This window comes from Macaca nemestrina, chromosome 10 (genome assembly GCF_043159975.1).
Source record: "Macaca nemestrina isolate mMacNem1 chromosome 10, mMacNem.hap1, whole genome shotgun sequence".
NCBI lineage: Eukaryota > Metazoa > Chordata > Mammalia > Primates > Cercopithecidae > Macaca > Macaca nemestrina.
This window is the reverse complement of record NC_092134.1, coordinates 70,879,640-70,893,925: the sequence shown is the minus strand read 5'-3', so window position 1 is coordinate 70,893,925 and position 14,286 is coordinate 70,879,640. Positions and strand designations below refer to the sequence as shown.

The 14,286-nt window shown below is 33.8% G+C and overlaps 1 protein-coding gene across 6 annotated transcripts in view; it reads left to right on the top strand.

Moving 5' to 3' along the window:
• The window catches only part of LOC105474041 (ubiquitin specific peptidase 15), a 146,379-nt gene extending 132,340 nt beyond the window's left edge, over positions 1-14,039 (top strand). For 3 of the 6 annotated variants that reach the window (XM_011728353.3, XM_011728352.2, XM_011728355.3), the window contains 5 exons: positions 266-381; positions 1,017-1,166; positions 4,248-4,351; positions 9,117-9,205; positions 12,099-14,039. In XM_011728353.3, the coding sequence (XP_011726655.1) occupies positions 266-381; positions 1,017-1,166; positions 4,248-4,351; positions 9,117-9,205; positions 12,099-12,281 (642 nt within the window). In that variant the 3' untranslated portion in view covers positions 12,282-14,039. Of the gene's footprint in view, positions 1-249; positions 382-1,016; positions 1,167-4,247; positions 4,352-5,533; positions 5,579-9,116; positions 9,206-12,098 lie in introns of those variants that run through there. The other 3 variants (XM_071071522.1, XM_071071521.1, XM_024790444.2) reach the window with 2 other exon arrangements.
• The last annotated feature ends 247 nt before the right edge of the window (positions 14,040-14,286 follow it).

Genomic DNA, 14,286 nt, shown 5'->3' with positions numbered 1-14,286 from the left:
ATTGGTCATGAACTAGAAAAGAAAGTCTTTGCAAAAATACCTTTTTTTCCCCAAAGGTTCAGAGTTCATTTTGAACATGTTTTGCTCATCCATATAGGAGTGTACAGGAATTATTTAGAAGTATGATATAAATCTCAACTGAAATAAGCTTTATGATTCTTTTGAGAAAGTTTAGGAGTTTTCATTATTATTCATAGTAAGATGGTACCACTAAAATGAGTTTTGTTTCATTTGTTCTCTTAACTCAAGAAATACTTCTCTTTAGGACTTTGAAAAACATGAAAGTGTGGAGTATAAACCTCCTAAAAAACCCTTTGTGAAATTAAAAGATTGCATTGAACTTTTTACAACAAAAGAAAAGCTAGGTGCTGAAGATCCCTGGTAAGAGACAAAATTAAATAATTGTTTTTGTTTTCTTTAAGGGTTTATTCTGAGATACGTGCCACATTAACTTGAAAAAGTAATTACTAAATTCTCTTTGATGTTTTAAATAGTAAAGGATTCTTTATATAAGTGGTAGCCTTTTAAGAGGGATAGGAATGTCTTAAAAAATACTGTTACAGTGTTGCCTTAATTTTATTACTGTTTTTCCTAATAGCCATTATACTATTAATAATTCATTTTAGTTACTTGTTTTCCAAGAAATTTTAGCTACGTAATCATTTTGAGAGAAGCTTTTTAGGAAAAGTGATGTTATTCCATTAGAGCCCAGTTTTGAGATTTTCTAATACCTATCTTCCAGCACAGATGTCTTTTTTGCATACTAAAAGAGAAATAATCTAGCCCTCATTATGTCTTTAAATATTTGTTTGTATATTAATTTATAATGGTTTAACCTTTTTGGAAAATGTGTTGAAAATAAAAATAACAAGAGTTGCTTTCAACCTGGTACATATTAGGCATACGATAATTGCCCACTGAATAAATGTAGAACTTTCCGAACATTTTTTGTTATTTTCATTAATGGGGGTTGTTTGTACCTCTATCAAGCTTTAAATACTTCTCTTTATTCTTAGGTATTGTCCGAATTGTAAAGAACATCAGCAAGCCACAAAGAAATTGGATTTATGGTCCTTGCCTCCAGTACTTGTAGTACATCTCAAGCGATTTTCTTACAGTCGATACATGAGAGACAAGTTGGATACCTTAGTTGATTTCCCTATCAAGTAAGCTTTAATTGTATTTTATAAGTATTGAGCAGCTCTTCTTTCAAATTTACTTGATGCTTTTTGTTATTATCCTTTAGTAAATATCAGGTGCCATTGGACCCAATTTCAGCTTTCAAGTTTGTTTTTGAGTAGTTCTAACAATTTATAAGGATCAGTGTTTCAAAATTTTTATTTTTTCTTAGAGATTTTCCAAAGACCAAAGAGGAAATATACTTTTAAAAACTAAAAACAATAAAACTCCTTTTGTGTTATATTACCTATGGGTTAATTGGTCTCATTTATAAATCTAAGATACTTTATGGTACTTAGTAATTTTGTTTATCTAGGAATTATTTCATCATTACTCATCACTTACTTCTAAATATGTTGAGTTTTCTTGGTGGTTTTTTTTTTGTTTGTTTGTTTGTTTGTTTGTTTTTTGAGACAGAGTCTCACTCTGTTGCCCAGGCTGGAGTGCAATGGCACAATCTCGGCTCACTGCAACCTCCACCTCCTGGATTCAAGTGATTCTCCTGCCTCAGCCTCCCAAGTAGCTGGGATTACAGCCACCTGCCACCATGCCCAGCTAATTTTTGTATTTTTAGTACAGACAAGGTTTCACCATATTGACCAGGCTGGTCTCAAACTCCTGACCTCAAGTGATCCGCCTGCCTTGACCTCCCAAAGTGCTGGGATTACAGGCATGAGCCACCACGCCCAGCCCTAAATATGCTGTTTTCAAAAAGACTAAAATAAAACAGAATAATGGAATTGCTTAGAAGGATAACACTGTAGTGAAATAAATCATCCCTATTACATCATCCTTCAGTTTTCGTATTGCCATTATATGACATCATATTTGTAAAAAGATACATCTATGGCCATACCACCTTGAACGCACCCTGATCTTGTCTGTAAAGAAGTACAAAGAAGTCTGTATACATCTTCATGCTTTATCTCTCTTTTTTTCTTCCCCTGCTTTTACTGAACAGTTGAGAATTCAGAATGACAAAAAGGAAACATTGTATTCCCAATCACTTAGTCATTCAATAGGAAGGACTGCATCACACAATATTTTGTACAAGAACTTAGTACTATCCCATTTTGCAAAGAAAACTTTCAGTGGTATTATTTCATATTCTGTGATATTTGTGCACCAAAATGTACTTGATACAGTTAGTAAGTGGACAATTGCTAAAGGCAGGTGTATCTACAAAGGTAACTAGAAGGAAATAGATTACATAAAATATTCATTGGATTACTCAATATAATTGGTGGTTATAAGTTTAAAATTATTTGTAATTATTGAGTGAAAAAAAGATCATTTTCTCTTTAACAAAATAGTGAGCTATAAGTTTTCAAGAATATAGCATTTGGCAATGTAAGTATAAGAAAAAGAATCAGGGCTGGGCACAGTGGCTCACGCCTGTAATCCCAGCACTATGGGAGACCGAGGTGGACAGATCACGAGGTCAGGAGATCAAAACCATCCTAGCCAACATGGTGAAACCCCATCCCTACCAAAATACAAAAAAAATTAGCCAGGCGTGGTGGCACGTGCCTGTAGTCCCAGCTACTCGGGAGGCTGAGGAAGGAAAATCGCTTGAACCCGGGAGGTGGAGATTGCAGTGAGCTGAGATCGCGCCACTGCACTCCAGCCTACCTAGTGACAGAGCGAGACTCCGTCTCAAAAAAAAAAAATAAAGAATCAGAAGTAATGACAAACTAGAATCTATTAGAGATGTATTTAAAATTTAGAATCATTATTGTTTTTTAATGATGCAGATACAAGAAGAACAACCAGAAATAATAATAAGCTATTTACAAGATAGTCATTTTCCAGGTTCTTGAATGATAGATTATGATTAGTCAGTCACATTCAAGGGATGTTGCCCATTTCAGGTATATAGGTCATCAAAGACAGCAAATGTAGAATAAAATTAGGGTTTGATATATTAATATTTTTTAAAACTTCTAAGAAAGTTGTTTTCACTATTCCTATATTTTTCTTCACATAAGTCACTTCTTTTTTTTTTTAATCTCCGACCCTGCCCATAAAGTACTTTCTAAAATTGACTTTAAAATGAAGATCTACTGGACCCAGATGGTCAATAGCGATGACTGTTTTTCCTGGTATACTGAGAGTTAAATGTGTTAGCATAAAAACGTTAATCTAAATGACAACATTCAACATTTTTATTTTTTTTATTTTTTAATTTTTATGGGTACATAGTAGGTGTATATATTTGTGGGGTACATGAGATGTTTTGATGGAATGTGAAATAGTCACATTATGGAGAATGGGGTATCCATCCTCTCAAACATTTATCCTTTGTGTTACAATCCAATCACACGCTTAGTTATTTTAAAATGTATAATTAATACTATAGTCACCCTGTTGTGTGATCAAATAGTATGTTTTATTCATTCATTTTTTTTTTAATTCATTAACCATCCCCACCCCACCTCTCCCCTACCTTCCCACCACCCTTGCCATCCTCTAGTAACCATCCTTCTACTCTCACTGTCCATGAGTTCAATTCTTTCGATTTTGAGATCCCACAAATGAGAACATGGGCTGTTGTCTTTCTGTGCCTGGCTTATTTCATTTAACGTAATCTCCAGTTCCATCCATGTTGTTGGAAATGGCAGGATCTCATTCTTTTTTATAGCTGAATAGTACTTCATTGTGTATATGTACCAGATTTTCTTTAGCCATTTATCTGTTGATAGACACTTAGTTCCATCAACATTGCAACACATAGTTTCATCAAATCAACAAGATTTGATTGTTTCTAAATCTTAGCTGTTGCAAACATTGCTGCAACAAACATGAGAGTGTAGATATCTCTTCAATATCCTCAATGAAGCATTTTAAAATTTTCAACCCATAAACAAATATTTGCCAAAACATTAATATCTCAGAGGTACATGTATGATTTGTTTTGTAAGTTATTTGACTCATAATTTCTTTAGTGAGAGAGGGATATATATACATATATATATATATATATATGTCAAACAACAATGGCAGAAGGGAATAGAATTCATTGCATTTAGGGACAACATAAAAATTAACTTGGTTTCTTTTTTAAACAGTGACTTGGATATGTCGGAATTCTTAATTAATCCAAATGCAGGTCCTTGCCGCTATAATTTGATTGCTGTTTCCAACCACTATGGAGGGATGGGAGGAGGACACTGTAAGTTGACAGTTTGCCTTTTTACCCAATCATGGTGTTTGAAGAACTCCAGACTTTTTTCTTTAAGATATTTATTGCTTCTTAAGGATAAAATATCAGATGTGTCTTGCATATAGTAGTTCAGTATTGATTAATGAATGAGTCAGCTTTTGAACATTTTTTTTTCACATAGGGTATAGAGAATTGAGTTCATCATACTCCTCAGTTCAAGGCCCAGGAGGGAATGTTGTCCCATTTAGAGTGCATTTCCCTCCACATTCTCCTTCCCCTTTGCTTTCTAACATGTTTGATGCAGATACTCTTATAAATCATTAATATTTATTAATTTAATTGGTACTGTGCTATAGATCTCACTAGATCTCAACACTTATTAAGACTTATCTGTGTTACTTTGTGTCCATTTAGTCAGTTGTTTCTCACTGCTTATAATTTACATCTACCATATTTTCTGTCTCCACTTACCTCATGATGGACATCTAAATTGCCTTTCACTTTCTACCACTGTAAGACTGATAAACCATTGTTTATGGTATCCTATGTAAGAATTTATTTAGGCTGCATACCCAAAAGTGAAATTGCTGAGTTTAAGTGAGTAAATGTTACCAGATTGCCCCCCAGGATGGCTCTAACACTCGACACTCTGCAAGCAGTTGATTTTTCTGTTGAATGATATTTACATTCCTTGGATATATCTTACTTATCATTATATATTTTTTGATACACAGTTGGATTTAGTCAAACTTATTTAGGGTTGTTACAATTTCATTCATAAGTGAAATGGTTTTGTAAGTGTTTTATATTTTCATTATCTTAGTTTGGAATAAAAGTTAGAGTCATAAAACAAGCTGAGATGCTTTATCCTTTTTCTGGTTTTTGGAACATCTAGTACAATATAGGAATTAACTGTTCATCAAAGTCTAGTAGAATTAACCCGTAAAGCCATTTAGGCTTTACAGACATATTGTTTTTATTTATGTCATGCCTATTGGTCTATTCAGTTTTCTTTTTCCTTTTGTGTATATTTTGATGTTCTCTCTGTTTCTAAAAATGTATCCCTTTCATTGAGGTTTTTCATTTTATTTAAGAATTGCTGTTTGTAATGCTTATATCACACTGTTTTTATCCTATTTTCATTCTTTTTCTCTCTCTTTTTTTTTTTTTAAATCAATTCTTCTTGGCCAGGCACAGTGGCTCATGCCTGTGATCCCAGCACTTTGGGAAGTGGAGGTGGGTGAATCACAAGGTCAGGAGATCAAGAGCATCCTGGCCAACGTGGTGAAACCCCGTCTCTACTGAAAATACAAAAATTAGCTGGGTGTGGTGGTGCGTGCCTGTAATCCCAGCTACTCGGGAGGCTGAGGTAGGAGAATCGCTTGAACCGGGGAGCCGGAGGTTGCAGTAAGCCGAGATCACAGCATTGCACTCTGACCTGGCAACAGAGCAAGACTGTCTCAAAAAAGAAAAAAAAGTATCGGTCTTCTGAGATTTCTATCTTATTAGTCTTTTCAAAGAATTAGCTTTTCATCTTATTAAATTTTTATTTTTGTTGTTGTATGTGTTTATACTTTTTATAATTATTATATTTTATTTTATCTATACATTTTTTTTTAGACCAGGTCTCTCTCTGTCACCAGGCTGGAGTACAGTTGCACGATCTTGGCTCACTGCAACCTCTACCTCCTGGATTCAAGTGATCCTACCACCTTTGCCTCCCAAGTAGCTGGGACTACAGGCACATGCCACCACACCCAGCTAATTTTTTGTATTTTTAGTAGCAGTGGGGTTTCACCATGGTGCCCAGGCTGGTCTTGAACTCCTGGGCTCAAGAGATCCTCCTACCTCAGCCTTCTGAGTGGCTGGGACTACAGGTGCACACCACCACACCTGGCTTGTATGTATTTATTCTATCTAATTGATTTCTTCCCTTCCTTTCATTGTATGGTTCCTCTTGTTACTTTGGGTTTCTATGTTACTCTTCTTGCAACTTCTTGAATTGAATGCTTAGCTTTTTGCTTTTCATTGTTTCTCCTATATTGAAGGCTAATTAAAAGGCTATAAATTTCTGCTAAGTACTGCTTTAGCTGTGCTTCAGATTTTCATTCCTTTATGATTTCCTAATTAGCACAATGTCATTTAATCATATGCTTAGTTTTCAAATATAGAGTTTGTCACTTCATTCTTTTATTACATAGCAGTTGAGAGCATCGTCTACATTAATCTTTAGGAGTCTGAAAGTTCCAACATGTCTTAGTACATGGTCTGTTCCTTAAATGTTTGTATGCTTGAAAAAATATATACATTCCCCATTTAAATATAGAGTTCTTTATATCTGTGATATTTTAAGCTTATCACTGTATTCAAACCATTACTATCCCTGGTTATTTTTTATGTTCATTTTATTCCTGAGAGGAATTTGTCAGGACTCCTACTAAAGTGTTGATTGACCTGCTTCTCCCAACAGTTTTATTAGTTGTTAATATTTTGCATAGTTATACTTATGTTCATAATGGGTAGCTCTTCTTTCTCTGTTGTTCCTTTTAACACCGGGATTTGACATTCTTTGCCCCTTTTTTCTTTTTCTCAGGTATTACAAGTGTTACTCTAGCTTTCTTCTTGATATCATTTAATTTACAAACTCTGTGCCTTTGTGTTGAGTGTGTCTCTTACAGATCACACAGACCTAAGTGCAGCATCTGCTCTGCGCTGGTCTTGGGTTGAGATCAACGAACTCACAGCACACAAAAGGCTGCACCCAGCACCAGGTTTACTTAGATTTAAGAAAGGATACAGGTCAAGAAACAATACAGCATGCACAGCAACAGCTTAGCAGAGGTCCTTTGTAGCTGGAAGGAGAGAAAACAGAGAAAAGTGTGCTCAAAGTGTTCAGCCCACTGCTGTTTCATTCCACTCCTCACCAAGGCTGATTTTTAACCAGCTGCATGGGGTACAGTCATATTAGTTGTCAAATATTTTGTTAGCCCAACAGGACTTTCAAACAGCAATAAGACTCTGATTCAGTTAGCCTAAGTATTGCTGATTTCTGTGACAAAAATTGAAGCATGAAATTTAAAAGCTTTCTTCTAGATTGTTTTCTCATTTCTGTCTCCATCCATTCTGTCGCATTCTGCAGCCATCTTGAATGCACACAGAAATATTATTGAGTTCATATATTGAGAACAGGGTTCTCAATTTTTTGTTGTTGTTGTTAGTTCCTTTGACTCTAACTTTCCTCTGCTTCTACGGTTTCTCTCCATGGTTGACTTTTGAAGAGAGGGAACCAACACCAGGTAGAATATGAAACATTCTTCCACCTGCTAGGTACTCAGTAAAATCGTTAACCAAACAACTTAGAATTTAAACCGTTATTTTATTGTGATTGATTGGTTAGTTGGCTGGTTGGTTGATCGGCTTGTCTTTTGAATTATCTTCTGGCCACCAGTGGAGGTTCACCAAAGATAATGCTTACCTTACTTTCAAAGTATTGTCATTCCCTCTGAACATCATCTAAACAGGTAACTTAATAGAAAGAGAATATTGCCCTTTGATTTCAGCCATATTAAGGATAATACCTCAATTTTGTATTTACATACAAATGAGAAGAATAATAATATTTACTTTAGGATGGGAAGAATTATTTAGAAGCCATACCCTACAAAGTGTCACTTTTTAGAAGCAATGACCACATATAATTATTTTGGAAACATTGTGCAACTTTATTTCTTCAGTTATTGAGTAGTTTATACAAGGCATGGGATGGGAGAAGGGGCATTTTTTTAACTTAAAGCAGATCTTTAAAAATTATGTGGATTAATGAATCACTTTTTGCCTTTTTCTTGCTGTGTAGAGTCAATCCTTTGTATCAGTGGTTACCACAGATGTTCAAGTTCCTTATATAAAATATTGTAGTATTTGCATATAACCTACCCACATCCTCTCATATACTTGTATGTATAGATTATTTGTAATACCTAATACAATGCCTGCACATCACTTCATTCACATGAATGTAGCATAGTACTCAGCACATGGTAAATTCAAGTTTTACTCTTCAGGACTTTGTGGAATTTTTTTTTCTCAAATATTTTTGATCTGTGGTTGGTTGGGTTCAGGGATGCAGAACCCATGTATGCACAGGACCGACTATACTTTTGTTAAAGACTAAAAGAGATTCTGGTGTTTTAAAAAAAAAAAAAAAAAAAAAAAAACACTATAGCATAATGAGTAGAGGTATCAGAAAAGAAATTGTTATAGAAAATTTAATAATAGTTGAAATTTCAAACTATGAAGTCAGAAACAGATCTAGGTTTAAATCCTAACTGCTAGCTAACAGTATACTACCTTGAGTAAATTATCCTTCTTTTGATGTCTTAATTTCCTGTCTCTAAGGTGGGGAGAATTGTAATGATAATACCTTCTTTATGAGACAATACATGTAAAGTGCATAACACTATGCCTGGTACACAGTAAGCACTACATGAATGTTAATTACCATTTATTATCATTAGTGTTATTCTGTGAATTTAAAAATAATGTTTTTTCCTGAGATGAAAAAAGAATGTTTCAACTTATATGAAAATTATTTTAGGTATCTAATTGCGGAAATTAGAAATCATTTGAATCAATTGAATGTGTAATAAATAAGCCTCATAGATGATTATCAGGCAGTTTTAGTAGATATTCCTTATATAGATGATTATAGAGTTTTGAGGAGTTCCCCAGAAAACCAAGATCATTTTTGTCACAGTGATTATATTTTTTTCATTAGATACTGCTTTTGCAAAAAATAAAGATGATGGAAAATGGTACTATTTTGATGACAGTAGTGTCTCCACTGCATCTGAAGACCAAATTGTGGTAAGTTTGTCTTATATTTCCTGAAAACTATGGGATTCACTGCCTTAAGAAGTGAATATAAATTAATAAAAGGGGCTCATGGAACACTGTAATTTATATTCTAGTAGCTTGAGTAGCTAAAAGAGACTGACTCTTATTTAAAGAAATGTCAAATTGTCCCCTAAATGGAAATTTGTCTTCTAAATTTTCCCACTAACAAAAGTATAAATTGCAAGGTAAAAAAATTTTTGGTAGTTTTCAACATGGAGTTTCTAATAAAAATAATTAAGTTTTTCTTTGGAAAGTAGATTCAGCTCTTAACTTTCTAGACATTGACTACTTAAAGCCAGGATGTTTAAACAAGAGAAAAAAAATCCTTGAAGTACCTTACCGTATCTGTGATCTTTAAAGTCTTATCTTGCCTTATGAAAATTAAGTATTTAAACTCAAAATGATATAATTAGATAAAACAAATTACAGATTTATAAAGGATTAATACTTGTGTACTTACTACTTTGATATTTTCTGAATAGTAAAAAAATGAGGAAGTTCCATCTGTTCACACTTGCATCAGTTTATCATCCACCGCTGACTCTCTCAGTATGGGTTTGTGTACACACAGATGCATACATATATATGTATATATGCTGTCATTTATCTCCCCGTATCTATGACAGAGAGACTTGAATACTATAAATATTTTTTAAATTGTGTTTTAATTAACCACATTTTTTGTTTACACTTAAACTCCTAATTTCTTTTTTTCTGCAAAAGAAATTCAATTCTGTTCTCCTCCTTAATCTCCCAGTCCAGACATTCTCAAATTGCCCACCTCCTCATCAGTCTTGTTAACAACACTGCCCTAATCTTGGCTTCAAATAAACAGTTATCTTGTTTATATATAGTTTACGAATTTGATGTTGCCATGCATTTTAACAATGATGATTCTTCATTTAGTCAACAAATTGAATACGATAGAGAGAGATACACAAAAGACTCCATTCTAAACAGAGTTAAAAAGACAGTTGTCACTCAGTCCAGAGCTTAAAAGGTAGCTATCTCTGATTTATAAACTAAAGAAGACAGAGAAGTAAATTAACAATTACAGCATAATAAGTACTATTAAATACCTTACTATGGCCACTTAGAAAGGGAACTTCTGTCTCAACTCAGATTTAGGGTTTGAGGGGATAATACCAGTACAGGGAAGTTCTTGTGGTAAAGATGATGTCTGACCTCGTCTGCTAGTAAAAATAAGAGTAAATTAAACAAAAGGTGTTCTAAGCAAAGAAAACTGTATCTACAAAAACAAGGAGGCATGACAAAGCATGATATTTTAAGGGAACAGCACATAATTGGATGTGACTGAAAGGAAAAGCTCTTAAAGGGACATGGGGAAGAAATTAGGCTGGAGATAAATTTAGCGCTTAGATCAAGTGGCATTCTAGTTGTTTAGAGATTTTCTTACAGACTATGAGAAGCCATTAGATTGTGAAGCAAGAGAATAACATTGTTCAGTTTGTGTCTTCACATTTCTCTGAGAACATCATAGAAGATAGATTGGAGACACTGAATAAAGAAACAGAAAAGCCATACAGGAGGCTGTCACATAATTTAAGCAATTAAAATAGTAGTTAGAACAATATAAACAAGGGAAGAATGGATTTATGAGATATTTACTGGATAGAATTAATATAACTTGATAAAAGATATAATAAAGGTAATAGATGTAGAGATCCAGAGAAGGAGAAGTTTAAGATGACTTTTACTTCACCATTCACCAAGATTGGGAATATAGAAAGAATAGTTGCTGTTGAAGCTTGAGATGCCTGTATGATAACTGTGTGGAAATTTCCATTAGGTTGTTGGACTAATAAGACTGGAGTTCAGGGGTGAGAACTGATTTAGGTTATACATTTGAGTTGTCAGCCTTAGGCAGCAGTTGAAGCCATAGGTTTAAGTGAGTCATCTAGTGAGAGGATACAGGTTGAGACAATGGTAGGCTGAGGACAGAACATAGTATGTTTAAAGGTCAGGATTTAATGAGTCCACAGAAGAGTCTGAGAAGAAGCCAAAGAGATAGTAGGAGATCTGAGTAGTGTTGTCACAGAAGCAAAAAATTGTTTTGTTGATAGGAAAAGAAATAGTGAAGCATTAAATTAAATTAAATAGTGAGAGATTGACCAAAAGAACGGAAAAGGGCACCCATTTCAGTTGTTTATTAGGTTATTGACCCTACTGAAAGCCATTTTACTAGGATGGTTTGGGGAAAAGCTAGATTACTTTGAGTTGAGAAGTGTGCATGAGAGTGAATGATGAGTATTGACTATTCTGTTTATCACCCTGACTGTGAGGAAGAGGAAGAGAGGAGGTATATGGCAGCTAGAAGGGGAGGTAGAATGGAGAGGGACTTATAGATAGGAAAAACCTTAGGTATTTGTTAAGGCCAAAGAGAAAAGTCCAGTGGATAAGGACTCATTAAAGATACACAGTGATCATTGATGGAACAGTATCTTTAAGATGGTAGGAAAAGGTGGACTCTACAGCAAACATGGGATGAAGTGACTAGTATTAGAAGGAAGGAATTTACCTTTTCCTTAAGAGATGACAGGAAAGAAAGCGTAGAATTCTGTTTTACATTAGAGTAACTAGGTTAATCTGTGACACAGTTGCATTTATTTCTTGGTCCAAATAATTTAGAAGCACATAAAAATTTGTAATTCTAACGACCATTCTTCCTTTATTAGAAATTGTCTTCTATTTAATGAATTTTGGTAACTTCCATTTGACCATGCATGGTTTTTCTATTTGATTTATGCCCTCTCACCAAAATTGGTGACCACCTAAAAATTCATAATGTGTTTAATGTGATATTTGAGAATCATAACCATTTTAACATCCTTTGTTTTGACAGTCCAAAGCAGCATATGTACTCTTCTACCAGAGACAAGACACTTTCAGTGGAACTGGCTTTTTTCCTCTTGACCGAGAAACTAAAGGTGCTTCAGCTGCCACTGGCATCCCATTAGAAAGTGATGAAGATAGCAATGATAATGACAATGATATAGAAAATGAAAACTGTATGCACACTAACTAATGAAAGTCCTAGAAGCCATAAAAGAGAGACTTTCCTGCTGGTGGTATCTATGGAAATGATGAAGTTACCCACCACATTAAAACAAAAGTCTGAGATGGGGAGTTTCAGATAACCGAATGTAAATCCTTTATCAGATTTTAACTTGTGCAGTACTTGAAGTGAAACACAATGAAAACTTTAACAGAAATTGTCTCTTAATACATTTACAGTCTTGTATTTACAAGCTAAATATATATAGGAAATCACAAATAAATCCCTTTTAAGTTTGCTGCTGTTTTGATTAATTATGTTTCCTTTAATTTTTTGGATGTGAGTTGATGACAAATGTTAAATTTGTGGATGTTGGTCCTTTATTTTGCTCTAATAATACTGCAAGAAAACTATGGCTGAACTTAGTTTTTGGATAATCTAGTTCATGTGCATTAGGCTGCCATACATACTACTATGATATTTAGCTGCAGTATCAATGTGGCATAAATACTGCGGCAGCATTCTTCAAAAACCACAGTTTCAAATTTATCCCGGTAATCAATGTGGGCCTATTAAAAAACCAAATCATGATACGAGAAACAACCTTGGAAAAGCTATTTCCTTTTGTAGTACCATTAAAAATCCAGAATATTATATTCATTTTACTGCCACTGTGGAAACAGGTTCTAGATTTCATACTCCATCTAAAGTCATTTTTCAGTTACATGTAAGTATTATTTACTGCTATTGGGATCTATTCTTCAGACATTCAGAAACATTTTTTGCTTTAAAATGCATATCTTTAATTGGGTGTTGGTCCAAAATTAAAATTTTTGCTGTCTGTTTTTCTCTACCCCATTTTGTGGTAATTTGGCAACTTTAGCTCTCCCAATTATTGTAATATAAGGACAGACTTAATAGTATTCTGTATCCATAGTAATAATTGCATCAAGCTTAAATGAGAAATTTTTTTCATATACTGGCCTTTAAATCATTAATGGACAATTGGCTATAAAGGTAGGTCTGTTAACTTTCTTTGTGTGTTCCTGATGGAATTCACCATAGCCTTACAGCTTTTCTCAGAAGGTAACTTGTTATAAGAGAAATGGCATTTGCATGTTCCAGAGTCAGAACCTGTACAGTATATACAGCATAAACACCTTGAATTTGATTTTAGTTCACCACATTCAAGGATCCAGGATGCCAAAAATATGTGTGAACATTTGAAACATTTTTATTTGCTGCTTTTTCCCTTTGATCTAGTTGAAAGAATGTATTGTAAATTGGCATACAATACTGCCTTTAATAGAAAACCTAAATGCTGGGGCACATTTCACATATCGACTACCTGAGAAATTGCTTTGTGTCCCACTGTTATTAAAGCAAAAAGTATAATGTTCTTCACTTGAACTAATCAAATACAATAGATTATAAATTGTGTATTGTAAATAAAAGTTCACTCTGTGAGTGCACATTTTGGTAAATTATTTATTTATGTTAGCATTTAAAAGTTTTAAAAAAATGCATTTGACCAGGATAAATGAGGTATGTTGATCATGGCTTTGCTTTATATCTTGATATTAAAGCTGGTTTATCATCCTGGTATTTTAAAAGCTGCTTTGGGTTTTTTTGTTTTTTGGTTTTTTTTTCTTTTTTTCTTTTTTAATGTAAACTAACCTCCTGCATGACAGAGGTTAAAATTTTGTCTGCACTTGAGTTCACTTGAGTTTACATTTGAAATGTGCATGTTTATTTATACAGATTTCAATAAAGCTATTCAAGGCCTTATTTAGTCTTTTATTTCTTACTCTTAATCTTTTAATAAAAATCCCCTACTTTATGGTTAGATTACTATATGCTAGACTTTTTAGTTATAAATAGTTAATACTAGAAAGGAAATTATGTCAGAGCAAAATGAATCTTACTATTAAGGACATGTTTTAAAGTTGATATTTTTCAACTTTAATATTTATTCATTAAGCATATGTTTGTGTACCAATCACTGTTCTAGAGTCTGGAGATACAGCAGTAAACA